Source organism: Gregarina niphandrodes (assembly GCF_000223845.1).
Source record: "Gregarina niphandrodes unplaced genomic scaffold scaffold00036, whole genome shotgun sequence".
NCBI lineage: Eukaryota > Apicomplexa > Conoidasida > Eugregarinorida > Gregarinidae > Gregarina > Gregarina niphandrodes.
In genome coordinates, this window is record NW_011645805.1 from 122,606 (window position 1) to 144,638 (window position 22,033).

The window sequence follows — 22,033 nt, forward strand, 5'->3', positions numbered from 1 at the left end:
CAAGGCTCTACCTCCTGTGGCTAACACCGAATCTCCTGTGACCATGCCTCCCGCTCCTGCAGCCAAGACTCTCCCTCCTGTGGTCAAGCCTCCCGCTCCTGCAGCCCAGGCTCTACCTCCTGTGGTCAAGCCTCCCGCTCCGGCAGTCAAGGCTCTACCTCCCGTGGCTAACACCGAATCTCCTGTGACCATGCCTCCCGCTCCTGCAGCCAAGGCTGTCCCTCCTGTGGTCACGCCTCCCGCTCCTGCAGCCAAGGCTCTCCCTCCTGGGGTCCGGCCTCCCGCTCCGGCAGTCAAGAGTCTCCCTCCAGCGGTTAAGCCTCCTGCTGCTGCAGCCAAGGCTCTCCCTCCTGCGGTTAAGGCCGGATCTCCTACGACCGAGACTCCCGCTCCGGCAGCCAGGAATTTCCCTCCTGCGGTCAAGACCGAATCTCCTCTGCTCAAGCCTGCCGCTTCTACGGCGGAGTCTCTCCCTCCTCCCGTCATGCCGCCCGCCCCTCCGGTCAGGTCGCTCGCTCCTTCGGTCAAAGCTCTCCCTCCTGTGGGCAAGCCTCCCGCCCCTGTAGCCAAGGCTACCTCTCGTGGGATCAAGGCCGAACCTACTATAGTGAAGGCTGCCACCCCTGCGGCGGAGCCTTTCCCTTCTATGGTGAAGCCGGCCGGTCCTGGATCCGGGGCTCTCTCTTCTGAGCCCAAGGCCACACCTCCTGAGACCAAGGCTGCGTCGGTCAAGCCTCCCGCTCCGGCATCCATGGCTACCGCTACTGTAGCCAAAACTACCGCTCCTGCGGTCAAGGTCGAACCTACTATAGTGAAGGCTGCCGCCCCTGCGGCGGAGCCTTTCCCTTCTATGGTGAAACCGCCCGGTCCTGCATCCAAGGCTCTCTCTTCTGAGCCCAAGGCCACACCTCCTGAGACCAAGGCTGCGTCGGTTAAGCCTCCCACTCCGGCATCCAAGGCTACCACTCTCACCCCGATCTCCTCGGCTCCCGCCCCGACCTCTTCCGCTCCCGCGCCGACCTTCGTTCGGAAGGTGCCGTCCGCGGAGAAGGAGTTGGGCACGAATCTGACGATCAGCCAACCTGCCCCCGCTGCGAGTGACGAGAAGCCACCAGGACGGCAGTCTTCTACCAGGCCGCCTTCGACGTCGCACGGGAGACCGCTGGCCGCGACGGCTGCAACTTCCTCCGGGGTGTCCGCCCTGAAGAAGGCACCGGCCACCGAGCCAGAGACCACTGGGCTAAGGGCAAAGGCAGCCTTCGTGTCAAAGGCCGCCTCGACCCCCGCGCCTATCCCTAAGGGAGCAATCGCCAAGGGAGGAACAGCCCAGGAAGGAAAAGCCAGCGGAGCAACCGCCAACAGAGGAGCAGCCAAGGGAGCAACTTCGCCTCCGAAGGCGTTCTCCATCCCTGCGTCGAAGCAAGAGCCGCCCGTGCAGTCGCCCGCGGTTGCTACGACCGTGGTTGGTACGGCCAAGGTTGGTACGACCGAGGTGGGTGCGAGCAAGGTTGGTGCGAGCAAGGTTGGTGCGAGCAAGGTTGGTGCGAGCAAGGTTGGTACGACCGAGGCTGGTACGACGAAGGTTGGTACGACCGATGTTAGTATGGCTAAAAATGGCGCTGGCCAGGCGGGCGCAGTTAAGAATGTGGGTCCTAGGTCCGCCGCCAGGTCCGAGCCGCTTACTTCTTCGGCGGCGACCGGCTCGTCGGTTGCTGAAGTGGTAGTGAAGAGGCAAGGCTCTGGCGAAGTGTTGGCTGTCTCCCGATCGTCCGAGACGGAGAAGACGGGAGGGAAGAAGCGTCTAGCTAAGAAGAAAACACTGAAGAAGAAGCAGCATAACTCGGTATCGGAAGGGAACTCGACCCGGGCGGGAGACAGTTCCACCCGAGCCGGTGATAGTTCCGTTCGCGCAGGAGACAGCGCTACTGGGGACCGACCTGCCACGAAAAGCCCACCCGTGAAAGCACCCCTCAGATCGGGGACCACCGACGGAACGCCTACCAGGAAGGACACGACCAGGAAAAATACGACTGGTAAAGGCACGACTCCAGCGTTTAGCTTCCTTTCGTGGTTGGCTGGCGGCGACCCAGTGGCGGGAGAGATCAGCAGCGCGCAAGGAAGCGCAACCTCGGCGGAATCTGTAGCGGTAGCCGGCTCCCCCAGACCGACAACCGATGCTGGCGGTGAGGACTCCGTTTCAAGTCCCGCTCCGGACTCAGTTTCGGACCCACACGAAGAGACGCTCGCGACCACATTACTGGGAGCACTGAGCGGTTGGACGAAGGAAGAAGAACCGGCCGTCCCGGGCGAAGAAGAGAAGGAGGAGGAGGAGCCGGCCTTCGCCACAGCATTGTTGAGTGCCTGGGAAAACTGGGGCCGTCCCACTGAACCCGAGGAAGAAGAACCGGCCGTCCCGAACGCAGAAGAGAAGGAGCCCGCCGTCCCGAACGAAGAAGAGAAGGAGCCCGCCTTCCCCACAGCGCTGTTGAGTGCCTGGGAAAACTGGGGCCGTCCCACTGAACCCGAGGAAGCCGAGGAGAACCGCCGCTTATCCCTCGTTGATGCCGAAAGTCAAGTTGCAAGTAACGGAGTCAAGAAAGCCCAACGGGAGAGTGCGATAGGACGCCTCGCGTCACAGCCAAAGGACGCGGATCGATCATCGGCCGTGACACCTCGTAAAGGAAAGCCCGATGACGGTGCTACTTCGCTTGATGTTGCTCCGTCTGATGACGGTGCCACTTCGCTTGATGGCGGTGCCACTGACTCCGGACTCTGGCCCGACTTTAGCTCTTGGGGCTTAGCCTCAACAGGCATCGCCGATGCCGCTATCACCGGCCTTACTAACGCTTCAGCTTTGGCTTCAGAGCTCGTGCAATCCGCATCAACTTTGCCCCAAGATTTGACCTGAAGAGCCAGACTTGAGGAGTCGACCTTCCGCCCGATTTTAGTCTCAGGTGCGGCCGCAGCCTTCGGATCCTACTCTGACCGCAGAACTTCGCACACGTGAGAATAAACCGTGGCGAAGAAAACGGATTCAGAAACCAGCTCCTCTTCCGTACCTAAGACACTGGCTTTGTCCCAGCACTCTTCTAGAAGGTTATCCGCCCATTTTGTTTTGATGGCACTCCAAACCTCACGATTGGATGGCAAGTAGAGCCGACGTCGCTGCATTCTACGTAACCGGAGCCGACGTGCAATAGCGTCGTCTGCCCACGCGCGAAAGTTTGTGACTTCTTGAGTGTTGTTGTACAGCACAGGTGGGTAGGAATGCAGCGGATACGTAGGCTGACCACGGCAAGGTAGCTTGGACGCTGCATACCCGGCCAATTCTACCACCGAGGGAACACGCTTCACAGAACGGATGTACCTGACAGGTAGTACGTGAAACAAGTCGTACTTGAGGACGTCGTAGGCCCACATCAACGTACACAAAGGAAGCGGCGGCGCTGGAGATTTTCTTGAGATTCTAAATGGTACCCCTAATTCGCTAATATCATCCGGCACGACGCCTGACTTCAGCACCTCGGATTTCGCAGCAGTGGTAGCGTCACGAATGTGCCGCCGTAATTTGTCTTTCGCAGACGCCGGCCCACGGGATTCGGCCCTCCGAATCGGCTGCACCTCACTACAAACGACAACGGAAGGGGTGTTTGAAGGGGGGGTCCAGTCCTTAAGCAAGTAGTCAATAACCATCTGGGTCACCAAAAGTTTGTCGGAATCTGGTATGAGTCCTACCGTAGCTATCTCATCCACAATCTCATCAACTTCCATAATACAAGGTTTAAGCTTATTACCTTGCGCTTCAAAATATTCCATAATCATTTCATGACGCTTGGGGGCATCCCTGGACTCGAACGCACGCGAACCCAAGTGCACATCTGACCCCACCGGACCGTACAGACGGATTGAGTAGCACGGGAGATGCGTCACTCCATTCGCCCACACTTTACCGACCCAATAGTCCTCTCGACTTCCGCACCCGTATCCTCCCCCTCTCATCCTTGATATGAGATCTCCGTATTTCATCCACGACAACCGGTTCTCGACAGAATCGAAGTCGCGTTGGCGTGAACAGCGCATGGCCCGGACCCAACTGCTGAGCCCCGGTGGAATCCGGTGCGTGTGACGGTCCCTGTGACCGTCCATATGACTGCTGCATTGACCCCAAGTTCGTATATGTTCACAAAGACGGCAGAGAAGACGGCATCTTAATTCCTGCCACGATAAAATTTTTTGTCCATGACTGGTCTCTGCCATAGCACTTTCGTCCATTTGACGGTCAATGAACAGGTCTCGCATGCTGAGGAATAAAGCCTCTTTAAACTCTCTTGCAAATTGGTCAAATCCAAATTGGTCAGACCAGATTTGATAATGTCGTCTGAACACTGTTTCGAACACTTCTTCTGTGAACGCTATTCTTTCCGTATGGTCTTCAGAGGAACATTCATAATAGGACATGGTAGGAATTTGACCTGGTCCGATCTTAGCAGCAATTCGGGCAAGGGTAGCAACTGTTCGACAACCACCTTGCCGCTCCCACTCTTGTTTAACTACGTAGGGGATCATATGATCCCAATCATTGAGAAGAATGTCATAAGCCCAAGACCAAGAGAAGCCGTACAACCCCTGCTGCGGAATGACAGAATCGCGCAATTCCCTTTCCGTTGACTTCCAATCCGTCGGACCCGTTAAAAGAAAGGCATATCCTCTCACACTCACTTGGTCGTTCTCGCAATCCATTGAACCGCCACCGTCGAGCAACGCTCGTAATAGAGACAAACCCGCAACCATTACACCAAGGGCCACCCTGCACTGTTCGGCTTCGCTACCACGCATAACGCTACCACGCATAACGCTACCACGCATAACGCTACCACGCATAACCCTCCCTGATTAAATAAATATTACCCCACAATTGTCTTCCCAACAATGGCCCGAGAGATGGCCCGAGAGACGGGACCGCCAACATTCATGCTACCACTTTTTTCATCAACTTCCTTATGCTTATTGCCAGGGCTTATGCTTGTTGCCTTCGTCATTGAGAAATGGCATTTCGGGGGTCTCCGAGCCCATTGTCGGACCTCCATGTGACCTGCCGTCCGTCTGTTCGGACGGAGTAACCCGATAGATTTTATTCGACCACACAGTAGTGATGCAGCGCCCTCCATTCATCAGCGCCCTCCATTAATCAGTGGTATAATATCTCCAGATTTTGTACGAGTTGTTGTACTGATTGTTCACTTAAGACATCTCGTGACCGAACACGAACCGGGTCGCTCGCAGTTATCTGATGTGGATTAACACGCACGTGGGGCACTGACCCAGTGTTTGGTAACACGCACTCCAGCCATTCTCACACGCGTGTTATTCATTACTAGTTAGTTGTAAAAGTTGTTTGCTATCAGCACCACCTTGGTTCCCCCCTAAGAACTTCGCAAACATGAGAATAAACCATCGCCAGAAAACGGGTTTCGGAAATTAGTTCATCAGGGTTACCTGTCCGCTTGGCCTTTTTCCAACATGTCTGGAGAAGGCTATTGGCCCACATAGTTCCAGAGAGTCGCCAAATTTCGTCATAAGTTGGCAAACAGAGCTGGCGTCGTTCAGTTTCATTTGAATGAATCTGGCGTTCAATCGCATCGTCGGACCACGCGCGAAAATTGGTGACTTCATTCTGATGGTTATAAAGTGCCAGCGGGTAGGAGTTCAGTAGGGATATGTGCTCCCCACGTTTGGGTAAGCGGGACTCTGCGTACTGGGCTAGCTCTACCACCGAGGGAATACGCTTACAACATCTGATATAAGACTGTGGTAGCACATGGAGCAAGTCGTACTTTAGGATATCATAAGCCCACATCAATGGGCCTAGATGAAGCGACGGCGCCTGAGAGTTTCTTGAAATGACAAACGGTACCCCCAACACACTTATATCTTCCGGAACAACACCTGACTCCAGCACCTCAGACATCGCATCAACGGATAACTTCTTAATACGAATCTGCGCACCATTCTTAAAAGACCTCGCTTCACGATCCCCGGTCCTTGCTTCACGATCCCCGGTCCTCGCTTCACGATCCCCGGTCCTCGCTTCACGATCCCCGGTCCTCGCTTCACGATCCCCGGTAATTTTATCAGACTCTGACCACACAATTTTTGACGACACTGCGTTTGATGGCGGCATCCAGTGCTTTAACAAGTAGTTAATGAGCATCTTGGTTAGCAGGATTTTATTGCAATCCGGCTCTCTCTCAGCAATTTCATCTACAAGGTCATCTACTTCTTTATTTTGGGGCTTAAGCTGATTGGCTTCCTCTCCGAAAAATTCCCAAATCGCTTTTGCGTAAGTAGTGGCATAGCGGAACAGAGACGAATTAGCACCCGGCGCCGAATTGTACAAACGGGCTGAGTAACACGGGAGATGTGAGATTCGATTTGACCAAACTTTATTGCTACATTGTTCTCGATTTATAGTTGGCAGTATTGAAATGACATCCCCATATTTCAGCGCAGCCATTCGCTTCCAAAATCCGACACAGCCCCGGGCCCGGGATATGAGTCCAGACCATCGAACAATCCCGTCCGGAATGCTGTCCACCTTGCCGGACTGATTGGTTGCTCTTGCGTGATTGCAAACATAGTAGAGGAGACGCTCCTTTACTTCCCGCCATGTCTTCGTTTGTATTCCCGTACCATCTATAGTACCATCTGTAGTACCATCTATAGTACCATCTGTAGTACCATCTATAGTACCATCTATAGTACCATCTATAGTACCATCTGTAGTACCATCTGCCGGGCAGGTATCACCCGCATAATTATTCTGTCGATCAAGAAGAAGGTCTCGCAGTCCGAAGAACAACGCGTCTTTAAACTGGTCTGCAAATTGAAGAAAATCCGACCACGATTGATCCTGGCGCTTCGCTACTATGTCGAACAATTCTTCAGTGAACGATACGCTTTCCGTTTCATCTTCCGTGCTAGGTAAGTAATATGATAGTGTAGGTATCATCTTTGGTCCAATCCTAGCAGCAGCACGGGCAAGAGCGGCAACTGTTCGAGAACCACCTTGTCGGTTCCATTCCTCATAAACTTTTTTAGGGATCATATGATCCCAATCATTGAGAAGAATATCTTTCGCCCAAGACCAAAAAGGACCGTATAACCCCTGAAGCGGAACGACAGAATCCCATAACTCATCCTCACATGAATTCCAGTCATTAGGTCCTAGCAACGCAAAGGCATATCCATTTGCACTTATTTGATCATTCTCATGCTCCTTCGTATTCCCAATACCAATTAAAGCTCGCAACAGAGATAAACCCGCCATAAGCACTATTGCATTCAACTTGGTCTGTTCAGCTTTGCTGCTACGCATCGAACTCTGATAAAATAATTTTTTGGACCGCAAGAGTTAGTTAGCTCGCTCAGCGGAGTTCAATGGCCACCGACCGCCATCACCATGTGATTGATGCATAGCTAGGGGCACGGTGGCGCGTGAAGCAAATACATGAAGCAAATGTAGGAGATGGAAGGAAAAAAAATGTGTGTTAAGTGTGTGTTGAGTGTTTTATACACTTGGTATTCTTTACATAAAAAATTCAGAGCGCGGGTAAATTAAGAAGAAGCGGGGTCATATCGTATAGCCTCGCATATGTGCGAATAAACGATGGCCAGAAAGACGTGTTTGGGTACCATCTCATCTGGTTCACCGACTTGGCTCGCATTACCCCAGCACATTCCTAGAAGACGATCCGCCCACGCTGATCTAGCCAAGCCGCATAGATCGTTAGAATCGGGTAAACACAGTTTTCGTCGTTCCATGGTCTGTGATCGGAGGAGCCGATGTTCGATGGCGATATTTGACCAGGTGCGAAAGTCCGTGACTTCCTGAAAGTCGTAGTATAATTCAGATGGGTAACAACCAAGTTGTCGTTGCTTGCGTAGCCTGGTCGTTGCATACATAGCCAGTTCTACAACCGAAGGAATTCTTGTCAAAGAGTATTGGTAAGGTGTTGGTAATACATGGAGTAAGTCGTACTTGAGGACGTCGTAAGCCCACATCAGCGCACCCAATGGAACGAGTCGTGGAAATTCTCTTGAGATAACAAATGGCATACCTAATCCACTAATTTCCTCTGGCATGATGCCTGACTCGAGTGCCTGAGACTTAGCCAAAAAAATCAACTTATCCATCCGGGTCTGCGCAGAAAATCTGTGGCGGCTCTCTCGACGACGTATCTTAGCCGCCTCTACGGCAAATATGTCCTCTGTAGGCACCTCTGTAGACATCTCCGTAGACACCTCGGTAGACACCCGCACGATCATCCCATCAGGAGATTGGAATAACACATTGCTGGCTTGCGGTGTAGACATTTCTGATCCTGCGACAGATACCGTCCCCGAAAAAGACGGAACCATCTCTCGACACGCAACGATCTCATCCGGAGATACTGTGCTTGAAGGCGGTGTCCAATCTCTCAGTATATAGTCAATTACTCTTTCCGTCAGCCCGAGCCTGGCCCAATCCGGCAAGAGTTCTTTCCTAATAATTTCAGCTACAATTTCGTCCACTTCGTTCGTCAGAGGCTTAAGCTGATTACCTTTCTCTTCGAAATACGCCCTGGTCGCCCTTCGGCAGGACTCGACAGCACGGTAACCGGAGCGGTCCGGACGTTCATCTGAGTCCAGCGGACCGTACAGACGGACTGAATAACACGGCAGATGCGAGAGTCGATTTAACCATACCGTATGGATACAGCTCTCTAGATTCGTTACTGGTAACGCTGATATGATATCTCCATATTTTATGCTGGCCAGTCTCTTCTCAAACTCTCTTTTCCCGATGATATTTCGGACCTTCCGAATGTTGCGGGCCCATTCTTTGATTCCCGTTGGAATCTTTATTGGAGTCTTGTTTTTTTGGTTGGCTCCAGTTCTCCTTCCCTCGTCACAAAGCCGGTGGAGAAGACGTCTTTTTATTTCCTGCCACGACTCCACTTTCACTTCTTGCCCCTGGGCTTCCATGCTACCTACGGTACCGTCCTTTACATGATCAAGAAGAAAGTCTCGCATGGCGAAGGACAAAGCGCCTTGGAACTCTCTCGCAAATAGGCCGAATCTAAGACCATCCGCTTGAAGACAGTGACGACTCGCCACTGACTCGAACACTTCTTCTGTGAACGCTATTGTTTCAGTATCATTTTCAGACGAACAATCATAATAGGACATGGTAGGAATTTGAACTTGTCCGATCTTAGCAGCAATTCGGGCAAGGGTAGCAACTGTTCGACAACCACCTTGCCTCTCCCACTCTTGTTTAACTACGTAAGGAATCATATGGTCCCAATCATTCAGAAGAATATCATGAGCCCAAGACCAAAAAGGACCGTATAACCGCTGCTGTAGAATCACTGAATCACCTAAGTCCCTCTCCGATGACTGCCAGTCCGTGGCACCTGTCAATATAAACGCGCGTCCAGTAACACTCACCTGCTCATTCTGGCACTCCATAGAACCTCCGTATCCAAGCAATGCACGCAATAGAGATGAGCCCGCCATCATTACACCTTCAACGCCGCGCTGTCCAGCTGTGATATTACGCATGCCAGTTGTTGAATTAAAAATTACCCAAAATTTTGGACGAACACGCCGCCAGTTATGATGACTCAGAAGTACATCAGCAGACAGGTTCAAAGAACCGTCATATATATCATCCATCCCCTCTCACACACACACACGACCCCTCCGACGACCAAGAACAAGGTCTCGCAGACCGAAGATTAAACCGTCTTCAAACTTGACTGCAGCTCTTCCTACAAATCTCGCAGGACATGTTGCTGGGTTCCGTTGGCGTCCATTCAAGATGTGCTTGTGGCGTGCGACGTTCACCACCACGGTGAGGTCGGAGTCCGAGATACCTTAATTTCAATCACTACCTGTAGTTCTCGGGCAGTCTCACGCAGAGGTAGTGATTGAAATTAAGGTATCTCGAACACCGAACCTCACCGTGATGGTGAACGCCGCATGCCACAAGCAGATTTTGAATGGACGCCAACGGCAACTCTAGACAACGGAACCCAGCAAGTACAACACATAGTCGCTACTGCCCCAATTAGTTGCTTCAAGGCCGCCATGTTCACTCTAGCGTCTGCATGCGAGAAGGGTGGCAAGACTTTCTCCACAACTTTTACGTCGTAGCCAGGGTTCTCACTGGTACGCAAACCATTCGGTGTTGGTGAGTGCCCGGATATAAGCGTCTTCTGTGGCACGGTTCAAGTACTGCGCAAGGCAATTCATACTCACCACCAGATCCGGATCCAATAGGGTACATATTACCACTATCTCCCATGTTGATGTACAGGCACCTAAACTTCTTGCTCACCTCAAAGAAGAACCGGGACTTGCCCTACTCACTAGACTGGGCCAAAGCCCCCACCGACACCGTGGTCTGCTGCGATTGTCATGATGGTCATCAAGGTCTCTGGAGCAACACTCTCCTATCTGGACACATACTTATCGCGAAATGCAGCTTTGCAATCCACCAACCGCTGCGAGACATGACCCCCTAGTGAGGCAGGAATCGTTTCTGACATAAGCCCTTTCAGTGTGAGGAGAATCATCCGTTCCAGCCTTCAGACTCTTCTGCACTGCAACGCGTCGGGGGTAAAAGCGTCGATCCGGCTTTCCCGTTTGCTAGGACTCTATCCGCAATTGGCGTCTAGCTCAACCTTCCCAGCCTTTCGCGCAGTCCAAGCCGGACCTTTCAGTAGGTAGCAGAGCGGAACTCGAGCCATTATTATTGGTGAGTTTTTTTCCTGGAAAAGTCCCGCAGGTGCGCGGTAAAAAAATTGTGCGAAAATAATCTTGAAGGGGATGATTTGCTCTGCTTCCGTGGTCGGGGGGTGGCATTAGGGATGCTTCTCATCACTACTGCCATCTGTCAGTTTTTGGTGTGCTGTAGAAGTTGGAGGATCGCAGAACTTCGCACACGTGCGCGTATACCATTGCAAGAAAAACAGGTTCCGAAAGCAACCCCTCCGGCGTCCCTGTGGAGCTGGCCTTGTCCCAGCACATCTGTAGCAGGGGACCCCCCCATGCATCTGCCTTGTTGATTTCATCGAGGGTTGGCAAACATAGTTGACGGCGCTCCGTTTCAGACTTTGTTGCGCGTTCCAACATCTTGGCGATCGCGCGGTGCGCTGGGTCGCGGAAGTCTTTGACCGTTTCCAGGTCGTTGTAGAGTGCCAGAGGGAACGCGCCCAGGACACTATGACGCGCCTGTCGTTTAGGTAGTCTGGAGGCGGCATACTCGGCCAGTTGGATTACTGAGGGTATCTGTTCCATACTGTCCAGGTAATCAGACGGCAACACATGAAGCAAGTCGTACTTGAGGACGTCGTAAGCCCACATCAACGCTGCCAAAGGAAGCTTACGCGCTGGAGGCGTTGACAGAAGGAATGGCATGCCCATCGCGCTGATCTCCTCGGGTACGAGACCTGACTTTTGCGTCTCATATTTGGCTAGAGAAACGCAGATGTTGAGGCGTTTGCGAGAACGCGGCTCGGCTGGACGCTCTTGATCATATCCTTCTCGAGGAACGTCTCGGACAGGAGTACCATAAAGAAAGATCTGGTCCTCTGACGACTCTGACTCTCTAGGGGAGACAGAGCACATCTTGCTTGAGGGCGGTGTCCAGTACTTCAGCAAGTGGTCAATCACTATCTCGGTCAATGTAATTTTGTCGCTGTCTTTTGTGGTGCCAGCGAACGCAGCGATTTCGTCCACAAGTTCGTCAACTTCCTTGTCTTGAGGTTTACGTTTATTGTTATCATCTTCGAAAAACATACAGACCGCTTCCTCGTACTTTCGGACCGTGCAGCATTCGGGCATAGGAGGCAAATCCAAGTTCACATCTGATCCCACCTCTCCGTACAGACGGGTTGAATAGCACGGAAGATGTGAGATTCGATTACCCCAAATTGTGCCGACACAGTGCTCCGAATTGTGGATTGGCAGCTTCGATATGATGTCCCCATGCTTCATAGCCGTCAACCGTTTCTTCACATATGGGGCTCTTTTCGGAGGACGTATTGCTTCGGCCCATTGTCGGAGCCCTAGAGGAATCCTTTCCACTACCGGAATCCTTTCCACTACCGGAATCCTCTTTAATCGTGTTTGGTCGCAAAGATGATAGAAAAAACGGTCCTTTAAATCCTGCCACGAACCCGATTTTGTTCCTTGGTTAATATCTTCCTTTCGAAATGCCAGACTTCTCTCACGATCAATACGTAAGTCTCGCATACCGAAAGATAAAGCACGTCGAAAGTTTCTCGCAAAATCCTCGAAATCAAAATTACTTGACCATGATTGGCAGTGGCGGTTAACCACGGTTTCGAACAATTCTTCTGTGTATAATACTCTTCCATGTTCTGGTGGAGATGCGTAATACGACAGGGTTGAGATTTTCTTCCGCCCTATTTTAGCAGCGGCTCTGGCAAGACTAGTAACTGTTCGACAATTGCCTTGTACATCCCATTCTCTTCTTACCTCTTCTGGTATCATATGATTCCAATCATACAGAAGAATGTCATACGCCCAAAACCAAAAGGGGCCATATAACTGTTGTTGGGGAACCACAGAAGCACGTAACCCGCCTTCCGATGATTTCCAATCCGTATCACCTATAAGACTAAAGACACGTCCACTCGCACTCTCTAACCCATTCGACAACTCCTCCGATCCCTTACGGGCAAGAAGCGCAAACAACAGGGACATACCCGCTAGGGATACACCCGTCATCATTACACTAACATTCACCGTGGTGGTTTGTTTGGCTTCGATACTTCGCATTACGAAACAACTTCACTTGATATGTATTGTCGGGGATATTAACAATTGCTCCTTACCCGAACCAACTGAGACCAAACGCAGGGAGCGACCAAAATGCATGAGGTATGCTATAAACGAAAGACTGAACACACCATCCAGAACCTAAGGACTGACATAACAGAATAAGCCAGAACAGAATAAGCCAGAATAGAATAAGCCAGAACAGAAGAAGCCATAGATAAATGAATGAGCAATGTAGTCAGTAGATGCCCCTAGTTAGTCATTTAACGGCATAACAAGAATGTCACATGCTCATGTTTACACCGTGCGTACATCGACTTGGCTGACAATAAAATGTGTCAGCCTTCAGTAGCTTGTTTGGTGTTCGTAGTCCCCTAGGATTAGGATGAAAAAGTCTGGGCTTTGTCAGCGTAGGCGCCTGAGATGCCGGTCCATGCCCATCATGTACTCAGTACCCATGGCGTACTCAACTAAGTCTCAGCTACTCCTCGGACAACAAAACACATTCCGGCTGAGCATCTCCCGACTGAGCACCTGCCGGCTGTCAACTCCTTCCCACCCGCCATGCACCTGGTATGTGGTTTGTCCGCCACGTAATAGTTGTTCGAACACCTTGTATTTCTGCTGTGAGGTGATTTCTGTATGTTGTTTTGATAAAAAACGATGGGCGGAAAAAGCAGCGAAAAAGCGCAAAAAGGGCACTCAGTTTTTTGGTAGGAAGGTCCTGTGGTCAGCGAGGGCGCTGAGGTATGGTATACTGGGGGCGCTGAGGTATGGTATACTGGGGTATGTGGCCGTAGGACTGTACGCCAGCCGTCATATTTAAAAATAAAAGGAGTGGCATGCATACGGCTCATTTAGCGGATGCAGGTTATGACGGGCAGATGTATAGCGACGCCTGGGGTCAGGGGGAGCCGGACTCTGCTGACGAGGAGGCCAGCTTCGCTAAGATAGACCGCGCTCTGGCAATGGAGGTGAATATTCCGTTGGACAATAAAGGAGAGTTGGTAACTTTCCGAGAGGTGCGGCAGTGGAAGATGCCTACGTTGATGGAGCTGACTCGGTTGAAGGAACGGATCAACAACGAGTGGATTAAGCCTCTGAATTTGAAGCAGCAGGATATAGTAAATGCGTCGGGTCTCGGGGCGCCGTACGTTTGTTACCTCTTGAAGGATCCCAACAGTCCCAACATGAACCGTCGGCGCAAGATTGAAGTTTATTCGGTTTTAACGGAGCTGTTCAGGAAATATGACTCAAAGGTGGTTACAAAGGATGACTTCACTCGTCTGCGGAATACCCGCATAGCTAATCGCTTCCAGGGACCCCGCCAAGACAGGACCAACCGAGCTGCCGGCGCTGCAGCCAATGCGGTGAAACAACAACGAAGAAGAAGACGCCGCGGACCATATGGTGAGGAGGACGATGGGGACGAGGATGACGCCAGCACCGTAGACGAAGACCTCCAGGATTCTACTGCCGGAAGCTCTACTAGAGCCCGCAGAAAACGAAGACAGCTTTATGGACAAGGTAAGCACCGATATATGTTCACTTTGCGCGATGCACCACGGTTGTCAACATCAATTTACGCTTAGCACACGCGTGTGCTGGCGGTAAATGGATTTATGCAAACGTGTGCATTTTTCTGTCCTGCACTAGTCGTTGCGCTTTTTATGTCCTAATGGTTGTTGGACAATGCTACCCTTTTGCAGGTGTTCCTGGCGGCGCGTATCCCGGATATGAAATGGGTTATATGAAAGGATATTACGGTCAACAGTATCATCCTCAGCAGCAGCCGCAGCAGTACCCGATGCCGTGGATGCCGTCGGCGAACGTGCCCTACTGGCCTCCTCATCAGTACGTATATGCCTACGCGCGCGGTCAGAGATTCAACGAGCAAGGCGAAGTGCTTCCTTTAGGTCCAGAAGGCCGGACGTTTGCAGCGCCATATAGCCAGGGTTTTCCGCCTGTGATCAGGAACATCACAAGCCTTCAGTCTGTGGTGGACGGTCCGCCGCCTACGGGTGCAGTCGCCCCAGATTTGGAGGGGGCGGGCGCTGGGACGGCGTACGCTCCGGCCAATCCCATAAATAATGCAGCGCATGATGCCTGGGTGAAGAGCAAGTTGAATAAACAGTGTTTGATCCCGAAGATCGAGAACTCCCAGACGGTCTGTCGCGAGCCAAGCACCCATGCGTTTGTCTTCTTGGTCGAGCCCAACAGTTGCTTGCTGCCTGTGGGCGTTCGGATCGGGTCGGACACGACCTCCACTACCGCAGGTGATAGCGCAGCCGACGACGACCTGTGGAACATTTCCGCGCTGCGCCGTTATGCTGAACGTGAAGACTGGTTGGCCGAGAACCGGGAGTGCGACGATTCGCTGTGGGTGCTCTGGGACATTCGCGAGAGTGGCGCTTCTGTCCAGTCTTTGTTTGAGCGCTGGCGACACGATCACCACCTGAACGAAGAGCAGCTAAACGCATTGGCGCGATCGTTCCTGTCACAGTACGTCTACTTGAGGGACACAGAGCTCGCCTTCCAAGCGCTCCTGCCACATGCCCCCCCAAACGAGGAGTTTAGCCGCGCTGTCGAGATTAACTGTGACCTGGTCGAAGAGCGCATCCGAGTCAAAGATAGCTTCGTGTGGGACATACGCGCCTCCGACTGGGATCTAACCGCCCTGCTCTCCAACTTCGTGAGCGACTTCCAGCTGGATAGCCCTGCCATCTCTTCGCTCTTCATCGATTTGAAGATTACTATACTCCGGTACCGAAAGGACTGGGTGGCTAGCATGCTCGAACGGCTCACAGCCGAAGGGAAAATCGATCCATCCAGAGTCATACCACATACTATGGGCCTCAGCAGATGAGCCTCCCCCCCTCAGCGTTGACCCTGCTCTTGCGTTGACCCCGCTCTTGCGTTGACCCCGCTCTTGCGTTGACCCCGCTCTTGCGTTGACCCCGCTCTTGCGTTGACGAGTATTTTGTGGCAACATTTTTTTGGCGATGACATGGTACGCTTCAGTACCCTTGGCAATCTGACGGAAGTCACGCTACGCAAAAAGTACAAGCTCGTTCTGGGCAATAGTCTGTCCACGATGGGCGTCACTCTAGCACTCGACGTAGCAGGCTGCACAGGTAACAACAACACCACACAACCAGAGGGACCATAAAACCAGAGGGACCATACATCCGACGGTTGGTTACAGTGTATTGCTGTAGTATGCTTTCTGGTGACGCCCCCAATGACCTTCCTACCTGCGTTGTTTGCCCGGCTTTTGTGCCTCAGTCACGTGCTCATGTGTTGCGCCCTACTGGTACTGGACCCAGGTATAGTCCGCACGACCGAGTTCCCTGTCGAGGATGCAGCGGAACAGGGGATCACCGTATACAGATGCCCCGACTGTGACATTAAATACCATAAGGACGCTGACATATACCACTGCGATGAATGCAACCTGTGTATACGAGGACAACATCACGTAATCATTCACCCCCCCCCCCCCTTGCCACTACTAGCGGGCTCCATGTCGCCCCTAGCATTATGACGCCCTAGCATTATGACGCCCTAGCATTATTGTAGCACTGCACGTTCTTGGCGAAATGTGTTGGCCGGAACAGCCAGATCCTCTTCTGGATTTGGATCATTGTCCTCGCCGCTTCGTTCGTTGTTCCTCCTCTGCTGGCGGCTTCCTACGAGATTCCAAGAATAAAGATAGTCGGAAAACCCGCTGAAAAACCGATATGATTCTATTCATTACAATAATCGCATCCGCGATGGTGGGGGCTTTAATGAAGGCTTCAAGTGAGGGCGCCGCTGCCCTCAATTCAGATGGAGGTAAATTCTTCTACTTAACCTAACTGGATTTCAGGCAGCCTATGCCAATGCTCCATAAGGCCCCTTACAGCAACCGGCACCACAAATAGCCAGTCCTTTATTCAGTTGCCGATCGGAACAATAAACCAGATCTCTAGGCTAGCAGCGAACATAGATTTTGGGGATTCTCGTAACCACAGATAGTGAATTACTAACATATCCCGCTCACTCCGCGCAGAATCTCCGGACCGCACACGCGTGTGCAGCAGCATAAACATGGCAGATCAATCGGAACTTGAAGCCTATAGGATGGCAGTGAACCTGCTTATCTTGGGCTTACTGACTACTCTCATGGTCGTCTTGGCTGAGGTACGTTTCCACGATTTCAACTTTGAGATGGTTGTAGGTTACGAAATCATTTATCCCCTTCTTCACGAAGCTTCTCTTCGTGATATCTGGGTTTGTTGTGGGAGGTGGCTTAGTTCTTTATGGAATAATTATGGTATCGAATACGGTGTCAAAGCACAGGAGGAGTACAAAGATCGATTAAACGGGACGTTAAGGTGCATATAACACGAAGCACCAAAATGGGCGTTCAGCGGCAGACAGTTAGCGCCGAGCCGACAGTTCCGGCCGTTGGAACTAAACCATGTACAATCAAAGAAAGATTGATGCAAATTACGCAAACAAATGGAGAATCCAAAATAGCGTTGAGCCTGCTTTCATTGGCGAGCGTCATGATTACTGTGGACATGATAGGATCCTTGATGTCTCCCTACTGGCGCCAAACTATACTTTCAGGACTCCAAGGTTTCGCCGTCACCTTCGGTATATTCGGCATCTTACCCTTATATTTGCTGAAACGTCGTGAAAGACACGCGGCACGCTGATCTTGTCAGGACATTTGCCTGAAATCTTCCGGCGTTCTATCCATATAAATCCACGCGCATGATTGTTGCTTTTTCAAGATCTGAGCCGCATCTGGATCCGCAAGATTTTTTCGAAACTGAGGCGACCTGATTAACGAGCGCAAAATAACGAGACATTGAGGGAAAAGCAGCCGGCACGCATACTCCGGATCATTCCAATATTGCAGGTAGTGCAGGAACTGAATAAATTTCGGGTCCTCGAAATACTTTTCTTTAGCCAACCCTAGAGGTATGACGGGATGTATGTCGCGTCAAGGTCATGTAGAGTGCGTTTGGAAACAATCAAATGCGGTTTGGAAACAATGGGGAGGGTTTGGAAGCCACGGGAAGGTATTTAGAAACTGGGAGTTCCAGGAAACAAAGTTTGAAACAAAGAAGGGGGAGTATGGCATAATCGAAGAAAGGGAGGGGGGGGGGGGTTATTACAATGAAGGTAGTCTGGGTTGCTCAAGCTTTGAACGAATTCCAGTTCGCATATGAACCTATGGCGAGAGATTGCTGGCGCGTCATTTTGCAGGAAAGGGTTGCTCATATATTAATTTCTCAAGTGTCCATTTCTGTTCAACTTTCTGCGGCGCACGTTTGGGACAAGTGCACGGTTGGGACAAGTGCACGGTTGGGACAAGTGCACAGTTGGGACAAGTGCACGCAGATGTCATGGGTCAGCAATGGGGTAGTCTGGTTCCTGGTTGGGAGTGTGCTGGTGGTCGGTGTCTTGGGTGCGTGTATTGACTTGAGTGAAGAGTTTCGCATGTATGTCATAAACCTGGCCCATCATACAGAGCGGGCTGAGTATATCCGCTCGACCTTTTCTCGCAAAGAACATGGAGTGAGGTTTGTTACTGCTGTCAACGGACTGGATCCGGAGGCCTTGTACGCACAAGTCAGCAACCTCGATGACCTTGACAGACTAAGGAATGATGGAGACCGCTATACGCTCTGGAAGACAGGCGCGACGCGAGGCCAGCTAGGCAATACAGTTAGCCTGCTGAATGCGATGGCGCAGGCGCTTGAGGATGACATGGAGTACGCCATCATTGCGGAGGATGACGTTGCGGACGCGACCAAGTGTCTCTTCCCGGCGCCTTTGTCTTCATACGTGGCTTACGCCAACAAGCACTACTCCGGCTGGCATAATATTAGGCTGGAATGGGGAGTCCACCGACCCGTGGTCAATTTGATCAAACGGTACTGGTACCATCAGGTCAAAAAACGACTGACAGAGTCCGCACTTAGGCAGACCCCGTCGGATATCCCCGAACTGGGCCGGACCTATGGCCATTGGACCGGAGAGGAAGACTTCCCCATTTTGACTCCCAGTACCGCAGGCTGGGGCACTGTTGCGGTTCTTTGGAGTCGGGCGGGCATGCAGTATCTGACGTCCGCCCTGCAGGCGGACGCAGACAACGAGCAGCATCCAGCGCGCTGGACCTGTCCGCGGGAGTACCGCTGCATCAGTGACAACTTTTTCTGGCATCTTGGACCGCCCAACACGACCCTTATAACAACTCCACCTCTCATTGGCTGCCGCATGGCCGAGAGCTCCACCGCAGAAATACGCGGTAGGAGAACAAACAACCTTTTGACACACGTCGGCATTACCGCCATCAACACGCACTGGTTACTAGAGACCTACGAAATGCTGCAACCACGTCGCCCCGGGATCGACACATGGCCTCCATTGCTTCAATACAGCGTCGGCAACGCTGTCTGGAGCTGAGATGCCGACATAATCGAGAGCAATTCGCGCGCGCACGCGTGTGCACACGCGTGCGCGAATATCTCGCGCACAACGGAGCGGGCATATATTTATTTCCGGTATGTTCTCCCATGGTCGACTGTTGAACAAGCGCCGCTGGCTTATCTTGGACAAGCGTAGCAGCGCTGTGGAGTCCCTATACGACGACCTAAAGTCGGTGGCGACTGTGGAGGAAGTGTTAAGTCAAGTGGAAAAGGTGATTTGTGGCGCTGCTACCGTTGTCGTCTCAGACGCGTCCAAGGTCGAGGATTGGGACGGGTTTCTGGCCAAGTTGAAACAGTTGATGACTGGATCTGGCGTGAGACTGAGTATATACGTAGGCAAGGGTGTGGCAGCAGACATTGAGCTGTCCCTATTGTTCGCAGGGTTTATAAATGTAGAGCAACGTACTGACAGTCATTGGGAATGCACTACGCCGGATTTCGACGTTGAAAGCAAGACGTCTATAAACCAGGACAATGTACTTGTGGATGACCAGAACCTGGACAAGACAGTGCCGTTAGTGACCCAGGCATGTGGTCCCCCGGGGAAAAGGAAAGCCTGCGCCAACTGCAACTGCGGCAGAAAAGAAGATGGCGTGGTCAAATCTGCATGCGGAAGTGTAAGACGACCTCTTCCACCCTTGGCGGCTCTTTCTGCAGCCATCCTACTTTCTCCGACCGACCCTCCCTTTCACTCTCTCTCTTGGTAAAAATTCTTTTCTTCAGTGTCACTTGGGGGACCCGTTCCGTTGCAGCACCTGTCCTTATTTGGGGCAGCCCGCGTTTGACCCAAATGACCCCAATCGGGTCAAGCTAGTTTTGTAGATAAGACATCCTGTCAAATCCACAAGTCAGCTTAAATCTTTTTGTTTTTGAATATACTGGTCATGTCCACTGACGCTCAGATTGAAGAAACTATCAAATATGTTACTGTAAGATTCAATGGTCGACTCAGCCATGCCGCGCCGGGCCAGAAGATGTGCACTGGATCTTGATCGTTGATGCGTCCCCGTAATCCGGGGGTGGCTGATCGTTGATGCGTCCCCGTAATCCGGGGGTGACTGACCCGATGGTCGGTCCGGGGATAGGTTTCGTCTGTGTTGAGCCCGTGGTGCATCCGCTGTTGTGAGCTAAGCCGTGGTGTTGCCCGTGTGTGCATATCGTGTTGATGGTCGCGTGTTGATGGTCGTGAGCGCATTGGGCTGGGGTTGCGTGAGTGGGTGGGGTTACGTTGTTGTGTGGCAGGTGCCTGTGGAGAAGGAAGTGATAGTGAAGGTTCCGAAGACTGAGTATGTGGATCGTATTGTGGAGGTACCGAAGGTTCAGTACCAGATGGTGGAGAAAGTAGTGGAGGTTCCGAAAGTGAATTTCGTCGAGAAGCTGGTGGAGAAGGTGCAGTATGTGGATAAGGTGAAGCCTATACCGCGCGTGAAGACGATTGAGGTGCCTGTGGAAACGGTGACTTATGTGAACAAGGTGGACGTACAAGTGGTGGAGAAGGAGGTGGAGGTGCCCGGTCAGATCATTGAGGTGCCGAAACGGGTGGAAGTGGTGAATGAGAAAATCGTGCACAAGTACATTGACAATGAAGTGCCGACCGTCGTGGCTCAGACATACCGCCCCAATGTCGAAGAGAGCCAAGAACATGTGCAGACGGCCAAGCTGAAGAAGTACGTCCCCTATCTCATCCCCGTCCAGGTATATGTACCGGTGGCAGTGGATCGGGACTTGGTCCCGGGCGAGCAGACTGAGAACATGAAGCAGGTTGACATACCAGCGCCGCAGCTAAATGCGCAAATCAAGAACCTGAACCCGAACCTCTCAGAGGAAGAATTACTCAAGCTCTACAAACGGAACCCCGATGGGTCAGTCGCTGTATTTGAAGGTCCCGGCACGGGGGTCATAAACCCGCAAGAGAAGCACCGCTTTGTCAACCCCGTCGGAACCGCCACTCCCGAAATGATCCAGACGACTCACGGCCAAACACGAATCCAGAACATGTCCATGATGAACCCCAGCATCTCAGTTACCCCGGGAAACTACGGTGGCACCATCACAACAAGTACGACACACTCCCGCCTCTGAATGAACGATACACCAAACGTGTGTTAACCTGCGTGTTAACCACCAAACGTGTGGGCTAACCGCCAAACGTGTGTTCTAACCACCAAACGTCCGAACTCTCCCCAACTGCCCGTCCACGACTCGGCTGCAGACTCCGCCATAGACCGGTCCTTCGTTAATCGCGTGGAAACAACTCTGAAAAATTCAGTCGGCTCTCAGGACGGCCGCTCGCTCAGCTCACGCGACGGCAGCCTTCGAGATGGTAGCTTGAGGGACGTCAACCTTCGCGGCGACACAGACATCCACACCAGGCCCACTCCTACTCGATTTGCTGCAGGCGATGTCCCTATCAACACCGGCTCGTGGGAGAGGGTTACTACGACCACTACCTATAACAATGCGAACGAATAACAAGGCGAATGCTTTTTCATTATGCACCAACCGGAGTGCTATTTGTAGTAGAATCGAACTTCAACTGAAAGGTGCCACCATTAAAAAAGTGCTGCTGTCTAAAATTGCTGCGACCGAAAAAGGATTAACAGACGCTACAACCCAAAAGTGACCCGATAGCAGTCCCAAATGCACCCCCCCTCCAATCTCCGTTCGCAACACACTTGGGCGTCTAGCTCAAATGGTAG

At 52.0% G+C, this 22,033-nt stretch overlaps 12 protein-coding genes across 12 annotated transcripts; 7 read left to right on the forward strand and 5 right to left on the reverse strand.

Annotated features, from left to right (window-relative positions):
* Positions 1 to 43: 43 nt before the first annotated feature.
* On the forward strand, positions 44 to 2,908 carry GNI_136880 (hypothetical protein; the record flags this gene model as incomplete). The annotated part of the gene is made up of 1 exon (XM_011134145.1): positions 44 to 2,908. One exon carries the CDS (start codon positions 44 to 46, stop codon positions 2,906 to 2,908), a length of 2,865 nt encoding a protein of 954 aa, XP_011132447.1.
* A 68-nt stretch (positions 2,909 to 2,976) lies between these two features.
* Positions 2,977 to 4,881, reverse strand: GNI_136890 (hypothetical protein; the record flags this gene model as incomplete). Its single annotated transcript, XM_011134146.1, has 1 exon — positions 2,977 to 4,881. One exon carries the CDS (start codon positions 4,879 to 4,881, stop codon positions 2,977 to 2,979), a length of 1,905 nt encoding a protein of 634 aa, XP_011132448.1.
* A 483-nt stretch (positions 4,882 to 5,364) lies between these two features.
* Positions 5,365 to 7,375, reverse strand: GNI_136900 (hypothetical protein; the record flags this gene model as incomplete). The annotated part of the gene is made up of 3 exons (XM_011134147.1): positions 5,365 to 5,430; positions 5,497 to 5,674; positions 5,835 to 7,375. The coding sequence occupies 3 exons, from the start codon at positions 7,373 to 7,375 to the stop codon at positions 5,365 to 5,367; spliced, it is 1,785 nt and encodes a 594-aa protein (XP_011132449.1).
* A 239-nt stretch (positions 7,376 to 7,614) lies between these two features.
* GNI_136910 (hypothetical protein) lies at positions 7,615 to 9,603 on the reverse strand (the record flags this gene model as incomplete). The annotated part of the gene is made up of 1 exon (XM_011134148.1): positions 7,615 to 9,603. One exon carries the CDS (start codon positions 9,601 to 9,603, stop codon positions 7,615 to 7,617), a length of 1,989 nt encoding a protein of 662 aa, XP_011132450.1.
* Positions 9,604 to 10,926: 1,323 nt separating this feature from the next.
* GNI_136920 (putative transmembrane protein) lies at positions 10,927 to 12,849 on the reverse strand (the record flags this gene model as incomplete). The annotated part of the gene is made up of 1 exon (XM_011134149.1): positions 10,927 to 12,849. One exon carries the CDS (start codon positions 12,847 to 12,849, stop codon positions 10,927 to 10,929), a length of 1,923 nt encoding a protein of 640 aa, XP_011132451.1.
* An 842-nt stretch (positions 12,850 to 13,691) lies between these two features.
* Positions 13,692 to 15,715, forward strand: GNI_136930 (hypothetical protein; the record flags this gene model as incomplete). Its single annotated transcript, XM_011134150.1, has 2 exons — positions 13,692 to 14,376; positions 14,559 to 15,715. The coding sequence occupies 2 exons, from the start codon at positions 13,692 to 13,694 to the stop codon at positions 15,713 to 15,715; spliced, it is 1,842 nt and encodes a 613-aa protein (XP_011132452.1).
* A 1,223-nt stretch (positions 15,716 to 16,938) lies between these two features.
* Positions 16,939 to 17,235, forward strand: GNI_136940 (putative transmembrane protein; the record flags this gene model as incomplete). The annotated part of the gene is made up of 1 exon (XM_011134151.1): positions 16,939 to 17,235. The coding sequence occupies one exon, from the start codon at positions 16,939 to 16,941 to the stop codon at positions 17,233 to 17,235; it is 297 nt and encodes a 98-aa protein (XP_011132453.1).
* Positions 17,236 to 17,249: 14 nt separating this feature from the next.
* GNI_136950 (putative transmembrane protein) lies at positions 17,250 to 17,552 on the forward strand (the record flags this gene model as incomplete). The annotated part of the gene is made up of 1 exon (XM_011134152.1): positions 17,250 to 17,552. One exon carries the CDS (start codon positions 17,250 to 17,252, stop codon positions 17,550 to 17,552), a length of 303 nt encoding a protein of 100 aa, XP_011132454.1.
* Positions 17,553 to 17,557: 5 nt separating this feature from the next.
* Positions 17,558 to 18,123, reverse strand: GNI_136960 (SOH1 family protein; the record flags this gene model as incomplete). The annotated part of the gene is made up of 2 exons (XM_011134153.1): positions 17,558 to 17,814; positions 18,018 to 18,123. The coding sequence occupies 2 exons, from the start codon at positions 18,121 to 18,123 to the stop codon at positions 17,558 to 17,560; spliced, it is 363 nt and encodes a 120-aa protein (XP_011132455.1).
* Positions 18,124 to 18,342: 219 nt separating this feature from the next.
* GNI_136970 (LPS glycosyltransferase) lies at positions 18,343 to 19,311 on the forward strand (the record flags this gene model as incomplete). The annotated part of the gene is made up of 1 exon (XM_011134154.1): positions 18,343 to 19,311. The coding sequence occupies one exon, from the start codon at positions 18,343 to 18,345 to the stop codon at positions 19,309 to 19,311; it is 969 nt and encodes a 322-aa protein (XP_011132456.1).
* Positions 19,312 to 19,411: 100 nt separating this feature from the next.
* GNI_136980 (anamorsin) lies at positions 19,412 to 20,156 on the forward strand (the record flags this gene model as incomplete). Its single annotated transcript, XM_011134155.1, has 2 exons — positions 19,412 to 19,951; positions 20,058 to 20,156. 2 exons carry the CDS (start codon positions 19,412 to 19,414, stop codon positions 20,154 to 20,156), a joined length of 639 nt encoding a protein of 212 aa, XP_011132457.1.
* Positions 20,157 to 20,218: 62 nt separating this feature from the next.
* On the forward strand, positions 20,219 to 21,416 carry GNI_136990 (inner membrane complex protein; the record flags this gene model as incomplete). Its single annotated transcript, XM_011134156.1, has 2 exons — positions 20,219 to 20,263; positions 20,577 to 21,416. The coding sequence occupies 2 exons, from the start codon at positions 20,219 to 20,221 to the stop codon at positions 21,414 to 21,416; spliced, it is 885 nt and encodes a 294-aa protein (XP_011132458.1).
* Positions 21,417 to 22,033: the final 617 nt, after the last annotated feature.